General features: G+C 42.0%; 1 protein-coding gene across 2 annotated transcripts in view; it reads right to left on the bottom strand.

Moving 5' to 3' along the window:
• Positions 1–13,966, bottom strand: part of CFAP61 (cilia and flagella associated protein 61) — a 103,468-nt gene that overhangs the window by 20,067 nt on the left and 69,435 nt on the right. For both annotated transcript variants that reach the window (XM_068675151.1, XM_068675150.1), the window contains exons 21-24: positions 9,265–9,557; positions 4,845–5,172; positions 4,001–4,092; positions 1,247–1,452 (exon numbers count right to left, since the gene is read on the bottom strand). In XM_068675151.1, coding sequence (XP_068531252.1) covers positions 1,247–1,452; positions 4,001–4,092; positions 4,845–5,172; positions 9,265–9,557 — 919 coding nt within the window. The remainder of the gene's footprint in view (positions 1–1,246; positions 1,453–4,000; positions 4,093–4,844; positions 5,173–9,264; positions 9,558–13,966) is intronic.

The raw sequence follows: 13,966 nt of genomic DNA, 5'->3' as shown, positions 1-13,966 counted from the left end.
CAGCTTTGTATCATGATGAAAATTTACCAGTTGTTCCTGTGCTTGGCTGTCTGTCTCCAAACCAGTTTGTGTAAGGAAGTACTTCACTTACACTGTACCTGTGACAATTCTTTGTCCCAAGCCATCACTTGCGAGGGATTAAAAAAAAAAATCCAAATAAGATGTATTGACGAGTTTTAATTACATGCTCAAAGAATTCTATCACATGAATGAAACTCAGGATTTTTTTTGCCATGCCTGAACTCAAAAGCACTTATTTTAGCTGAGGTATAAGGAATAAACCAAGTCTGAGTTTTTAGCCCATGTAACTTTTTGAAATATCAAGTTCTGCAGTAGTAGCAGAAGATTAAAGATACAGTAGATCTCATTTTTCAAACCCCCCCCTTTTTCCAAAACAACTTCTTTAATTAAAGTTCGCACTTTCAAAAGCAATGAGAATGTCTCTCAGAAGAGACAGGACATAGATCTTAGATAGAAATAGCCAGGCTTTTCAGTCTCTCCAGTTGAGTCTCAGTCCTTGCTCCAAAATGCCTAGTCCCCAAAACTGCCCTGCACTTGCTCAGGTGGAGGGGAGCACGTCAGAAAATCTTCAAGACCTGTTTCACTGCTGCAAACTGCTTTAGAGGCCTGCAAGCTGGATGGGGAACGTCCACTAAGCATGCAGACTCCTGCCACAGCTTTCGGCTATAAAATTAAGTAAAAGTAACTCCCTATGCTCATTTAGACAGACAACAGTCTACAGGATAAATTCTAGGATTTGTTTTATCATCATCTGACAGGCAAGGTAAGCAGTGTGACTAACATTATGTGTGATTTAAAACCTCCCTAGAAAACTTTGGATAAAAATTTGATTTGAAGTGATTAAAGCACTGACTTTTAATTTTGACTTCTGAATATGAATCTTGAGTTAAAGAATAAAAAAGGATTCTTCAGACTCAGCTTAATGAGTTAAGCCTACTGACTGTTCTAAGCAAATGTTATAATGATTCTGAAATGCTCTTTCAGATGAAAGCTGTTCAAGTAAACCACTGCTCCTTCTCTAAATAAATCTGAGAAAGACAGTTCTTTCCAGGAATCTCTTTAGGGCTTGCATTGCCACTGATAATTTTGCCAAGTAGTTGAAAATATATTTTTTTAAATCTATCTTGAGCTCTAAGGGAAAACAGCTAGAAGATAAACCATAAGAAAAGAAAACTACAATTCATCCAGAACATAAATTTTACGCACAATGTTGAATTCATCTTACCTGTAAAGGTCTGTAATCTGCCCTTCATTCCAGCGATAATGAAGATCATTAAGAAGACGTTCATGCTGTCCATATAAGCAAATATAGTTTGACACAGGAAAGGGTGTCTTTGAAAAGCAGGTGATGCTATCTACCATACTATATTTGTTGATATGCATTCTAAAATAATTCCCATGTCTTGCCTTTCCAGTTATAATTTCCATACCCTGGAACACAAAATAAAAGGCAAACTATGCAAATGGAAAGAACACCTGACCTGGCATACATACAGGATCTGCTAGGGTTTGATATTTGATATTTACCATTTCTTAAAATCCACAAACATTTTTAACCAAGAATATCCATTCCTGGCACCACAGTTTATACAACAAGATACCATCATTTGGGCACGAAGATTTGCTCTGTGATTTATACCTCGGTTAACTGCACAGAAACTGTGAAGCATATGACCATGAGCACAGCATAGGCTTCAGCTGCCCATGACTGAGTGCCACATGAGACACCTAAGGGTATCTGGGACATCTGAACTGGGCTGGCAGTTATGATAAAGGAACCATAGGAGACCTGTGACCTTATGGAGCAGCAGCTGGAGGTCAGAAGGGATGACCTGGGGCATCTCAAACACAAGAACGCTCTGTTTATGGAAAATTGAAACCTGTTTGTCCTTGTATTCTATACAGTGTCCATACTATTCCATACACACGGCATATCATAACTTACTATAAGATAGCATCTTGATGAACAAAGAACACACTAGTATACCTACACTCTCCCTACAGATTTGTAAGTGTATATCCATATATATTTATATGGATATACAAGCAGTATATGTGCAGAGTCCAAATTTATGGCGCATTGTAGAAGCTATATGACAATAGACAGAGAGTTGATATTACCACATTAATCAGTTACAAGCAGGCTTCAATGTCACAACCCACAGCTTTATCACATGTCAATCATTCTGTAGTAGTACGAGGTATGATGTGTAGGAACAGCCTTCCAACAATAAAATTACCAGCAAGAAGGACCCTGTCTTTAAATTTTATAAATGACTATGAACTAGATGGTTGTCTGCAGCTGCAGGAGGCTGGGCTTGATCTCTTTGGATGGTACCTGGAATTACAATTACTTTAAAATATATGCATATACATACATGACATAAATATATATATATGCATATATATACACGCACACACACATGCAAATATACGCACATGATTTAGAATTGTTCTCAGTGACACCCTCTTGCTAATACAAACAGGGCTGCTGACTATTGCTTACATTATCACTATCAATTAAAAAATAATAGTGTTCGATGTTGATGCTCAAACTGTAGCACTAACCAATTACTTAATACAAGACAAAAATGTAAAAATGTGTTTTAGACCTCACAGTGGGATGATCAAATAGCTTGAAGCTATTTTTTAAAGCTGTATTCATGTTCCAATTTATATATCTTTAAAACCTGTTGCTAGGCTACAGTCGCCTTTGTAACTTCCACATCTCTCAGTTAATACGTTTCACTAGCTTCTTTTACTATTTTCCTGGGAAATTCTTTTAGGATTTACATGAAGTTTGTGGAGCAGCTTTAAAGATGTTATATTTTCAGACAATGGGGAGTCAAAGTTGCAGCAAAAGAATTCTTATCATGTTCTAGTAATTTGGACTGACAAAATCTATTTTTCTCTCTCTGATAGTCCTTTTTGCTTCCCAGTATGTGCAGCTTCGGACAGCTTATCTTGGATCTGAAAAGCTGGAAAACAAGGTGAGCCATGCTTTGATTTCCTTCTCTCTGTAAAGCATGGATTCCCTTTTTAAAACATCATTTCTTTCTATGGACCATTGCTACCTGAGTTTTAAAATGAACACTGAAGTAGTCTTTGAGAAAACACTCTACCTCATCTACAAGAATGGGCTTGATGTAGAAATCCCTAAGGAAAAAGGTACAATGTACAAAGGTACAAAGCTTGAATAGGTGCACGGTCTTTTCTGGCTTTAAAATACATGAATCTAGTCTTCATGTTTCACAAGTGACGTTCTGCAGTAAGAGAAGTGGCTCCACGTTAGTGTCATGGGAGAATCTTCCACATAGCCTAACTGCATGAAGTGCTTCCCTCTTTCCCACTCAGAGAAAGAAGACCCTCACGGTTCTAGGACTGGCTGTTTTCTAGCAGCAAAGTACACACCATCCCTTCCAGGATACATTCTTTTCCTTCTAGTCTAGAAATCAACTCATTTTCACTGATAAGACTGTGACATTTTATCATCTGTATGCATTTATGGCACCTTATTACAGAGGAAAGAAGGTAAGAGCTAAGGCTGAAATCATATTTCAGTGAAATCCAGCTAATGCTATCCTATCTCTTCTTTATAACAAAAGTACATTTTTGGAGAAAGCCAAATATCAGAAAGTATGGTAATGAATATCTAAGAGGTTCAGTTCGTTTTAATTCATACTGTTATAATTCACCAGCTGCACCTGATTTATATGATGCACGCAGGCTTATCAGACTCTGGATTTACTACACGAATCTGATGGCAAATACCACCACTACCATGATGTTCTGTGTATTACGTATTTGGTAGGAACTTCAAAAGCAACGTTTTCCATGTGACTGAGAAAATGACTTGTGTCTCTCTAGAGAAACAAGCAAAAAGAAGGCCATCCTGAAAAAGAGAGGACTGAGGAAAAGCAAACATGATATCTTCCCAACAGAGGAAAAAAACAAGGAAAAGTTAAATAACATAACTTACATGGTCAGACAGTGCAAGCTCTATGTCCAGCCGGATGGGGATTTCTGGTTTGGAAATATGCAAGTAATTACAACCTCTGGGAAGAACACCTCCTGCCATAAATGAAACAATGAGATTTATTCACTCATGCACAGAAAAGAAAATAAAGTGTCTGTTTACCCTCCTTTTCCCAGAATGATTATTATTTTTTTAACGAAGTGTCTAAAGAGGAAAATTTAATTAGTTGTTGTGGCTTCATGTGCTTTGGTACTGTTATACCTATTTGTGCAGCAGCCACATCTTGAAAAGTTCTGATTGTGACTGCAATATAAATAAAAGTACAACTTGGTCCATTATTAGCAAAAATCTTCAGTGTAAGCTTGTTTGTTTTTTTGTTTGTTTGTTTGTTTGCTTTCCCCTTCCTCCCAATTCCTAGACAAGTCTACAGAGCTAAAGACAAATGAGGAATGGCAAATGTTAGGTTACATGGTATATTTCACATGTAATTCTTGTAAATAATGCATCCCATCTGAGATACCTGTCAGTAGACTGCATCAGTCATGTTCTGGATGCTCCTGTTTCTCTCACTTGAAAATAGAGGGAATCTAGCATAGGTTAGACAAAGCTTTTAAATATCTTGAGCTAGGTGGTGACACGAAGAAATGAATCCTTGCATGAATGCAAGCAGAATCACTCCCTGGTATCACCCAGAGGCTATCACCTCTCTCCACTGACTGTACAGGGAGTTTTGATGACTTTACTGCCATTAGATGGCTACTGAAGTGAAATGGACCTACACTGACTATATAGCAGCAAAAATAACAAAGAGGGTATGAAAGGATGGCAGAACTCCATTTTCACATACCTTTAATTTTACACCCCTTGTACATGGGGATGAGGCTATCCATGCCTTCTGGTGGCTTAGAAAAGGGCTTAAGGGTTGGATCAAAGAGATTCAGCATAGATGTAGCAAGTTCAAAGCCAATCTCTTTTGAATTGAAGTTGCTGTGTGTCCATTCATCTGCATAATATTTCCTGGAGTACTTTGTTAAAGAACCTGCAGCCCTGATACTGACATCATTAGTATGGAATTCGGTATCAATCACAAGTCTTCCATCAAAAACAAGGCAAGCATCATTAATTGCCTTAAAGGTTTCATAATCCACAGTCCTGTAGGCAAAGCTGAAAAATGCCTAAGAAGAAATGTAAACAAATGCAGGTTATTATACATTAGTTACTGGCTAATTTCATAAATAAAAACATACATTTCATTCTGAATGTTATTTATTTTATAAAAACAGGAACATGAAATACAGTTTGATTTTGTATACACAGATAAATCCTTCTTATCCAGTATTCATAGCAACTAAAATTAAAGCTACAAATATTGGATCAGAACGGGATTACTAAACCAGACTCACCTACTTCTGGTTAAGTAAATTAATTTGATTTAAAAAAACTCTAAGATTACATATGTCAGATAGCCTGAGTAGATGCGCACATTTTCTGTGTTAGTGTATGAAACAGACTAGAATTCTTCATGAAGTTGTTTTGCTTCTTTCAAATGGTGAAGCTAAATTGAAAAACAAATTAATAGAAAAAGCACAATGTAGTTTGTATTTTAGCAGCATAACCATATATTACAAATATTTTTCAAACTGTTGTGCCTAACTGTATGCCAGCAAACTATGCAACCATGGCTACCAGCACAGGCACATTCAATGAAATTGCAAGATAGGAAATTCAAATTGTTCAGAAGAAATTTCATCCTCATTCAAAGTACTGAATTTATGCCAGTCAGTGCTGTGGAGGCCAAGAAGTTTGTGAGAGGTATAAAAAGACTGAACATGTACATGAAAAGGAAAGCGCTCAAATTTAATATACCTCACAGTGACCTAAACTTTGTAGAGCACATTCAAACTCTGTCAGGGCTGAAACACATCTCTAACTATTCCAGGCCTGTAAAATGCTTGCCTTAGGAAGCAGATTACTCTGCATGCCGTTACTGCTTGGAGTTACCCTGCTCTCAGAGGCACAGGTCTTGGATGTTGGACAGACCCACTGGTTATCTGGGTCAGCGCAGAGACCATAGCTAAGTGAAATCCTTGGTATATCTGGCAGTCCATTTCTGAATCTGGTAATAAACGGAGCTGATACATATTCAGTACATTTTGGTTTATGGGAGTGAAAAGAGACATGACTTCCATTCTGTAAACACCGCCCCCTCTGTCCTACTGCTCATCTTACAGAACTGGCCCTGAGGTAGGGATTTATTCCAGGAGCAGCATCTACTGAGGCCATGAGCTTGTCTTCCCCATAGGGGATTTCAAGGGCATTGAAAGAAAATAGCCCTAAATCCCTGAATTCCTCCTCTAAGTCTGAAAGAAAAAGCTAGTGGTAATTCCCTTCTTTTGTCCTCCTGTGGCATCTGCCTAGTCCCTCTCCTGGGATGCCGGAAAGCAGATGAGACCCCCGCTCCCCAGAATGGGAGCTGAGGCAGCACCACCACGATGAGCACCACAAAGCAGGTGGCACTGGAAGCAGCCACCATTTCCACCCACATGTTAGGCGCCGGTGTGGAACAGATGTGCACACAGCACGTCATGCAAAATGCACTGGATGCCCCGAGAGCTGCTCTGAAACCCAGCGCAGTGTGAGGGGGAGGATTGCAGGGTCTGCCAGCCCTCCCCTTTTGTCTGCCTGCTCTGCACGGCTCTGCATGTTGATTAACAGAGTGGCTCTCAGACCGCTCTCAGAATCACGTACATCTAACACATCTCTTGATGCCTGATTTATTTGCTTTTCTACAATGTTTAGAAGTGATTTAGAGAGGCAAGAGCCCACCTGAAATCTGGAGCCAAAAACATGCTCACCAAGGAAAGAAGTGCCTATTCAGGCCAAGATGAGAGAGGTACCTGGGGCACAAGAAATGAAGCATTGGTGAGTGAGCCTGGGTCACTACAGCTTGGGACTGGGGGCACAAGCCCAAACTCCTGCCTGCCCCACACCTTCACCTCTGGCAGAAAGCATCATAAGCAACAGAAGCGGGAGAAGCTACAGCTACAAACAGGGTCTTCACAGATGTCTCTTACAAAGGAAGAAATTATGACTGGCAGCTCCCAACAAGAGCATAGAACAAGAGTGTAAATTGGGCATTGAGGGTTAAAAGTAGTAATGACAAAGTTGAGATATGCTTTCAGTGAGATCACATGGTGTGCAAAGGGAACAAAGACTTACCATCTTGTTGCTGCAATATATATATATTGTGAAGCTCCAGATCCTTTAAAAGGAGCTTTCTCCTTCATCAGTGCCCTCAGCTTTTAAAATGATTACGTGACAATGAATACTCCTGTCCACAACCAAGAAATATTACTGTGCAAGCCAAGGAAAGGGTGGTGAAAGAAGTTATCGGTTGAGTGCGCATTACATTACTGCCTTCATCTTCAGCAGCCCGAGACGTAACCGCATCAGGGTAAACAGCCATCAGGAACACATCCGTCGCTTACAGTCAGCCTCAGGGAGGACACAGTTGTGACCAGGGTAAAGGAATTACCCAATTACACCACCACGGAGCTGTCCTAGGGACTGAAGGCAAGTGTGAAATGCTTACTGCCAGCTGGACAAGCCAGTCAGAAGAAAAGGCACAGGAGAGGGAAGCCAAGAGAGCTCGAAATTTTAGCACTACTGGTGAGGCAGGCACACAGAAGCAGAGGAGCTACAGCCTCTGTGCTTTTTGTATATAAACAGGTAATGAACAATGTGCAGCTAAAGAAAGGCTAACCATCTAGCAGATCCAAAATCAGGGAAGCTCTGGCCGGTGTCCTGCCTGCTGACAGGCTGGACAGTGCCACTGGAGTGGAGAGGAGAGAGAGAGGGAGGGGAGGGGAGGGAGGGGAAGGGGGAGGGGAGGGAGGGGAGGGAGGGGGGGAGGGAGGGGACTGCTGCAGCCTCCAGGCTGGGAGCCATCTGTCAGCCTGGGAGGGGAAAGAGGGAGGCTGCTGCATTCAAGAAAGAGATTTTCTCCTGTTGTTTTTATCCTGCAGGACTCTACAAATTAAGCCCCTAAAAACTGCCAATCAACAGTTGACATTGGCTCAAATCCCAAAAGGCCCAGCGCGGCTGCAGTGCCAATTCCTGCACAGCCTGGCAGACACAGCTGCTCACTGGAGCTCCTGCCCTCCTTGGAGTCCGTCCTCACAGGCGGCTGCAAGCCCCACACGACAGCTGAACTGGGTTTGGAGAACAGAAAGCCCCCAACATCACAAGTAACTGCATATCCCTCAGCTTAGAGGCTGGGTAAGACCACAAGAGACAAGAGCCATGACCAGAGAAAAGACAGGCAAGGGGCACAACGGGCAAGAGAAACAAACCACGAGGAAATGGGGGTCTTGAAGGAATGGCACAGGCCACACAGGAAAGGTGATGGGGAAGAGGTGACGGGCTTGTGGGGAGGTGGTGAATGGATATTAAGTTACAAAAAACAGATTCACATCTCTGTGGAAGAAGAATAAAAATAGAGGGATTTTAGGGAAAGAGGGGAGAAACTGAAGAGCTGCATATGAGGAGAGAGCAAGAGGAACATCGCTACTGATATGGTGATCAAAGGTGATTGCCAGTGGATAAAAGTGTTGTACAAGGTCTTCAGCTCCTTCAGGAAAGGCTGAGATATCCATAGACGGAAAAGGACTGGGGAAAAAAACAATGATTTGGAGGGACCACTGGTGGCTGGGGAGCTCTCTGTGGTGCTATGTGGTCCTTCCTTTCCAGAACTACAGCAGACTTGAGGCACAAAGGAGCCTGCTGGCTGTGGGGATGTGCTGTGAGGGCCTTATGGCTTCCTAAGGATGCATGTTTTAAAATGACTCTACTAGAAGCCCACTCACACAGATTATCCCAACGATGAGAAACAGGACTGTTTTGCCCATTGGGAAAGGTTAAAAAACATCTCAGATCTCACAGATGTGTGAGTGTGTGTGTGTAATTTACCTAGATAAGGTTCATGGAGATGAAATTTCTAGAATTATGTTGAAAATGTATTAGGAATATTTGTCACTCAACTATTTGTGAGTCAGCTGACTAAAATACATTTAAATCCAAATCAGTCAGGGAATTAACAATGGTATTATTTGGATTTTTACAAAACAATCCTTCAGACTAATGACTGAACACTAATTCTTCTAGAGACAATGAGAAAATAGATAAATCATCAAGGGACTCTATCACGATTTGATGGTCTTTGTCTTAAAGAACAGACTGAAGGAAATACAATGAAAGCATATACTTACTGAACACTGCAGTTTGAATGGTTCTGTATTAGTAGTGAAAGCAGCACAAGTGATAAGGTCTGGGTCGTCACCTTTGCTCCACTGTGCCAGGATACTGTCATAATAAACAGACACGCCAGCCTCTGACAGTGCCTCCTGAACAGCACTTTCTATTTCACTGTTGTTAAGGCAAGTAACATCTGAGGTGAGTGGAGGCTGCACGAGATGTATGCGAGATCCATTAATTCCAAGAGATAAGAGGGTTTCTACCGTGGTGTAAATGTCAATTGTATTCCCATAGACAATGATGTTCCCTAAGGGGGAAAGAAAAGGGGGGCAAATTTCTAAGATGTACAATGAAAACCTTATTAGTGTAACTCAGATGATAATAACATGAAATTGCTCTCTTTGACCCTCTTATTTCTCTGATGCTATGAAGCAAACAATGTTACCTAGCAACAGTAGCTAAGATAATTTAGTGAAGAATCTGTACAAAACATCCCACAAAGTAGGCAAGTACTTAACACAGAAGTATGACATTCATTTTGACCCCATAATTTGAAATTATTTTGATTGAAAATCCTTTGGGAACAACAACAAAAAAAAGAAAAAAAAAAAAAAAAACACCCATTTTTATTTTGTTCTCCTTTCTCTCCTCAATTTTGCTCAGTTTTGCTTAGTCAAAGCACTTACTGGAGGGACATGGGGAACAGGAGCAAATTAAACGCATCATGCAGAAAAACATATACAAACTAGAAAAGACCAACATAGAGAAAACCAGCCGTTGTGCAGTACAGGAAGTCACCAGCTCTGTGGCTTCCTCCTGCCAAGCCTCCATCTCCAGACAGCGGAGAGGCCCCTGCGGATGCAGCCCCCACTGCTCTGTGCAGGTGACTGCTGGGAGGCCCCAGACCCACCGGCCTGATGCTGTGCTGCGAAGCAGCCCGCCCAGAACTGCACACTGCTGGGAAACCAGCACGTTCAAGGCAGATGCTTGTGACCAGTATAAAAGCAGCCTTTGGATATCACTGCTCTTTTCACAGTGCATTGCCACTATTTCAACCAGCTCCATTTTTCCCCACAGGCAAAGGGAGCTCTGATTCAGACCTACACTTCCACCATTTGAGGGAATGCCTTTTGCTCCAAACCCATAGACTGTTTGGTAGTGTTATATATGGAGTGGTAATTCGCGTCGAGAAAATGGTTGATATTAATAAAGAAGGGGGAGATTTGGGAATGTGGCCATGGGGGTTGGAAAGCCCCATGGTTGAGATAACATTAGACTCTTAACGACGAGGCCATCAGGAATGTAAAAGAGTTTAGACGGAATAAAGAAGGGTGATTCAGGAGACTCCATGCAGTCTCTGGTTTCTTGTTCTCCAGCCATTAAGGCATGGAAGTTTCTGGGTGTTTGCTGTTGCTGTTTTATGCAAAGTTGTTTGACCAATGAAAAGTTGTTTGGAAAAGAACTGCTGTGGGGAGAAGGGTATAAGAGGGGAGCCTGCCCTCAGGATAAAAAAGGCAACATGATGAAATTACATCAATAAAGAAGCAGGAAAAAGGAGTGAAGAGGAACAGGCTGGCAGAATGGAGACCAGGACGGGAACAGGCACTTTGATCGACTCATGAAGATAGGTTTGGCCAAACTCAGCAAACTGCTCAGAGAAGCTCGTACAGAAAGTCGCTGGAAATGGGCGCACTGGAGCTGGAGAGAAGCTCGAGCTGAGAGAAGCGGAGCCGCGCACACAACTGCCCCTCGTTGGTAAGCAGCTGCGCATTATGGGGAATCATACGTCCTTAGGAACAAAGACTGTCCTGGTAACCTTGCAGCTTGTTCTCCTTATTAACAATTGGACATTTTATGGGCCTGAAATATGGGACCAAATTGATGTCAAGGTGTGGGACTCTGCAACTAAAAACGACAAGGTTGCAGTGGGATTGCTTGGCACCTGGCAAGCAGTCTCTGAGGCCTTAAAGAGCCGTGTGGAGCCACAATCACAAACGTGTGGCTTGCCAGACAGTGATGGAGCTGCGGGCTCCTTTACTGATCCGACTGCTACGCCATGGGCCCCTCTGCTGCTACAGCCATCGAAGGCTTTTGCTGTTACCCCCCCTGTTGACCTGGACGTGCCTTTTGACCCAGGCCTATTGGCCTTGAAAAGGAGATGGATGTGCTTTTCCTCGATCCGGGAAGAACGGGATACATAAGGCCCGAAGACCGAGTTGCTTGACAACTTAAAGCGAGACATATTGCTCACAAGGAATGGAAAATGGAGACTTGTTTGTAATCAAGAAAAGGAGTGGAAAATGGAGAAATTTAAAGAATTGTTTGTTACCTTTTCTGATTTTACATATGTTTAGGTGTACACGAGTTTAGTATGTCATGGAACTTAAAGGATTTTTACCTTTCCTGATTGTACATATGTATAGGCGTACTTGGGTTTCGTATGTAAAGCAATGTTCTGTATATTTAGAATGTTTGATGTTCGTGTGTGCGTGTTGTTGGAGCGTAGACTCCCTGCACACCGAGCACTGTTTACTTGCCTTTTAAACTTTTAATGAATATTTCTTTTATAAATATTACTAAATTCAGATTGAGTTGATACTTCATTTATAACAGTAGGATCCTGCAGCATTCGCCCACTGAAGCTGTACCACTTCAAACTGCGCAGTTAAAGACAAGAGCAAACAGGTGAGGACGGGAGGTAGCAAGTTCTGTGTGAGCAGAATATGGACTCGCAGCCCTCCTGGCAAGGGGGGAGGCAGACCTGGATACGTCGGAGCATTAGTGTGCTTTATCTAAGGTCGGTGTAATATAAAGCACTAAGTACTCATCTGAGCAAGGCCTGAAAACTGCTCCTCTGCTCCCTGCTCTCTCTGTCAGAATAGAAAGCATCGCCAGGCTCTCCAATCTGCTCCGCCTTCAGGTAACCCTTGCAAAATGGCACAGCTCTTGTAGGACAGACTGAGAATTCCCTTCTCAGTGGCAACAGGGAATGAGAAGTGCTTACCTAAGGTGCAGGCTAGCAAAATGTCATTCTGACTCTAAGGCATGAAAGTCTGGGCAGCAGAGAGATCCTCACCATTTGGTGGAACCAGCCTCTTCAGCGGGGGAGTTCAGTGATTGCATTACATGTTGGCATTTCTGTATATACAAGATCAGATTCCAGCCCCGCATTTCTCAAGGAAAATTAAAATTCTGTTTTATATGGTAATATTTAATACAACTACATTAGATTAAGGAAAGCAATGCTCCTTTACTGACCTCTTGTAAATCAACAATTTACAGTTTCTGCTTATTACAATATTAGTAGCTTTTTAGATTACAATGCTAGTAGTCAAGGAACTACCGATATTCATTATGGACTGAAATTATGTTCACTGGACAGATAGCAATTCCTCAGGATGCTTTTATTATTTAACTACATGAAAATGTATCTATCTGTGAGTAAACATAATAATCTTCTATGGAAAAAAAGCAGCCATAAAAAAAGACTGCTAGAGTAGTTTTATTATTTATTACTCAAATGTCAGTGTTCTGCTGCAGAGCAGGCTCATTCATTTTCCACAAGTGGAAGTACAAGATTTCAGTGACCCCAGCATGACCTGACTCTTTTTAGTTTGCAAAAGCTAAAGAAGAAAACCTGTATTAGCTAAAGCATCAGTGTCTCTGGTTGGTGATTCAGGCACTGGAATTTTAATATGGTAGTATTCCTACAAACATGCTTTTAATAAAGCAGTAAACTATGTTTAGGTAAAGAGAAAAAATAATTGCTCCATTTTGGGCCATTAAAACGGTTTTGTTCCTTACTTTACTCCCATCCTACTTTTTATTTTCATGGAAAGTGCAGTGCTAATAGGAGATGAATTTCAATTAGTTACAATTACAGTTGTAATAGGTTACATGCACTAGGTGGCTGGGTTTCATCAGAGAAGCTGAAGCACCAGGGCTAGGGGCTGGTGCTTGCTCTGCTCCGGGCCCCAGGCAGCAGTCATCCCTTTCCGAGTTGCTGGCCCAGGAGCGGGCAACTGTGGAGCAGCAAAGGATGTGGCTCACTGCTTGTCCCACGGGTCCTCCAACATCTCCTGCTGCTCAGCACGTGTGATTCCTCCTGCCAACCTGCTACCAGGTTGATCCTGCTCTGCTTAACTTTGGTAAAAAAGCACCCGCTGGTTTCAACCAGAATGAAGTGGTACCCAGCATTTGCACAGGGAAAAAAAAAGGCAGTTTAAAGCCTCTACTTTAACTCTTAATTAAAAGCCATTCTCAAAATCAGTGCTACCAAATGAAGTTTTCACCCAATTAGGCTAATAAGACTCACACAGTGAAGTTCAGTGATTAACACTTCCCTTCAAAAAAAGCTCCAGAACTATGAGTGGTCTTGGAGGTATATTCATTCCCTCTCCTGTCTAGAGCTTTTCCTCCTCAGCCCTCCATGGAGCTGGGGCAGCTGAGCACAGACCCATGCTCCAAGCCCCCTGTGCCAGCTGCCCCAGCTCTGGGGTGTTGCTCCTGGTCCCAGCCCTAGCCCAGGGCTCAGTCCCATAGGACCCTGCCGTGTGCTTCCAGGAACCCTCTGGCAGGAAAATGCGCCTCGACACAGCAGAAGCCATAAATTTAGCTTACGGCTGAAGACATGATAGTGCCTAATTAATATATCCATCTTTACACAACAGGAAAAGCCAGCAGCAATACTGAAATTATTAATATTAACTTAGTAGT

Source organism: Anas acuta, chromosome 3, assembly GCF_963932015.1.
Source record: "Anas acuta chromosome 3, bAnaAcu1.1, whole genome shotgun sequence".
Classification (NCBI taxonomy): Eukaryota; Metazoa; Chordata; class Aves; order Anseriformes; family Anatidae; genus Anas; species Anas acuta.
Note: the sequence above shows the minus strand (reverse complement) of the source record. Positions and strands in the feature narration are given on the sequence as shown.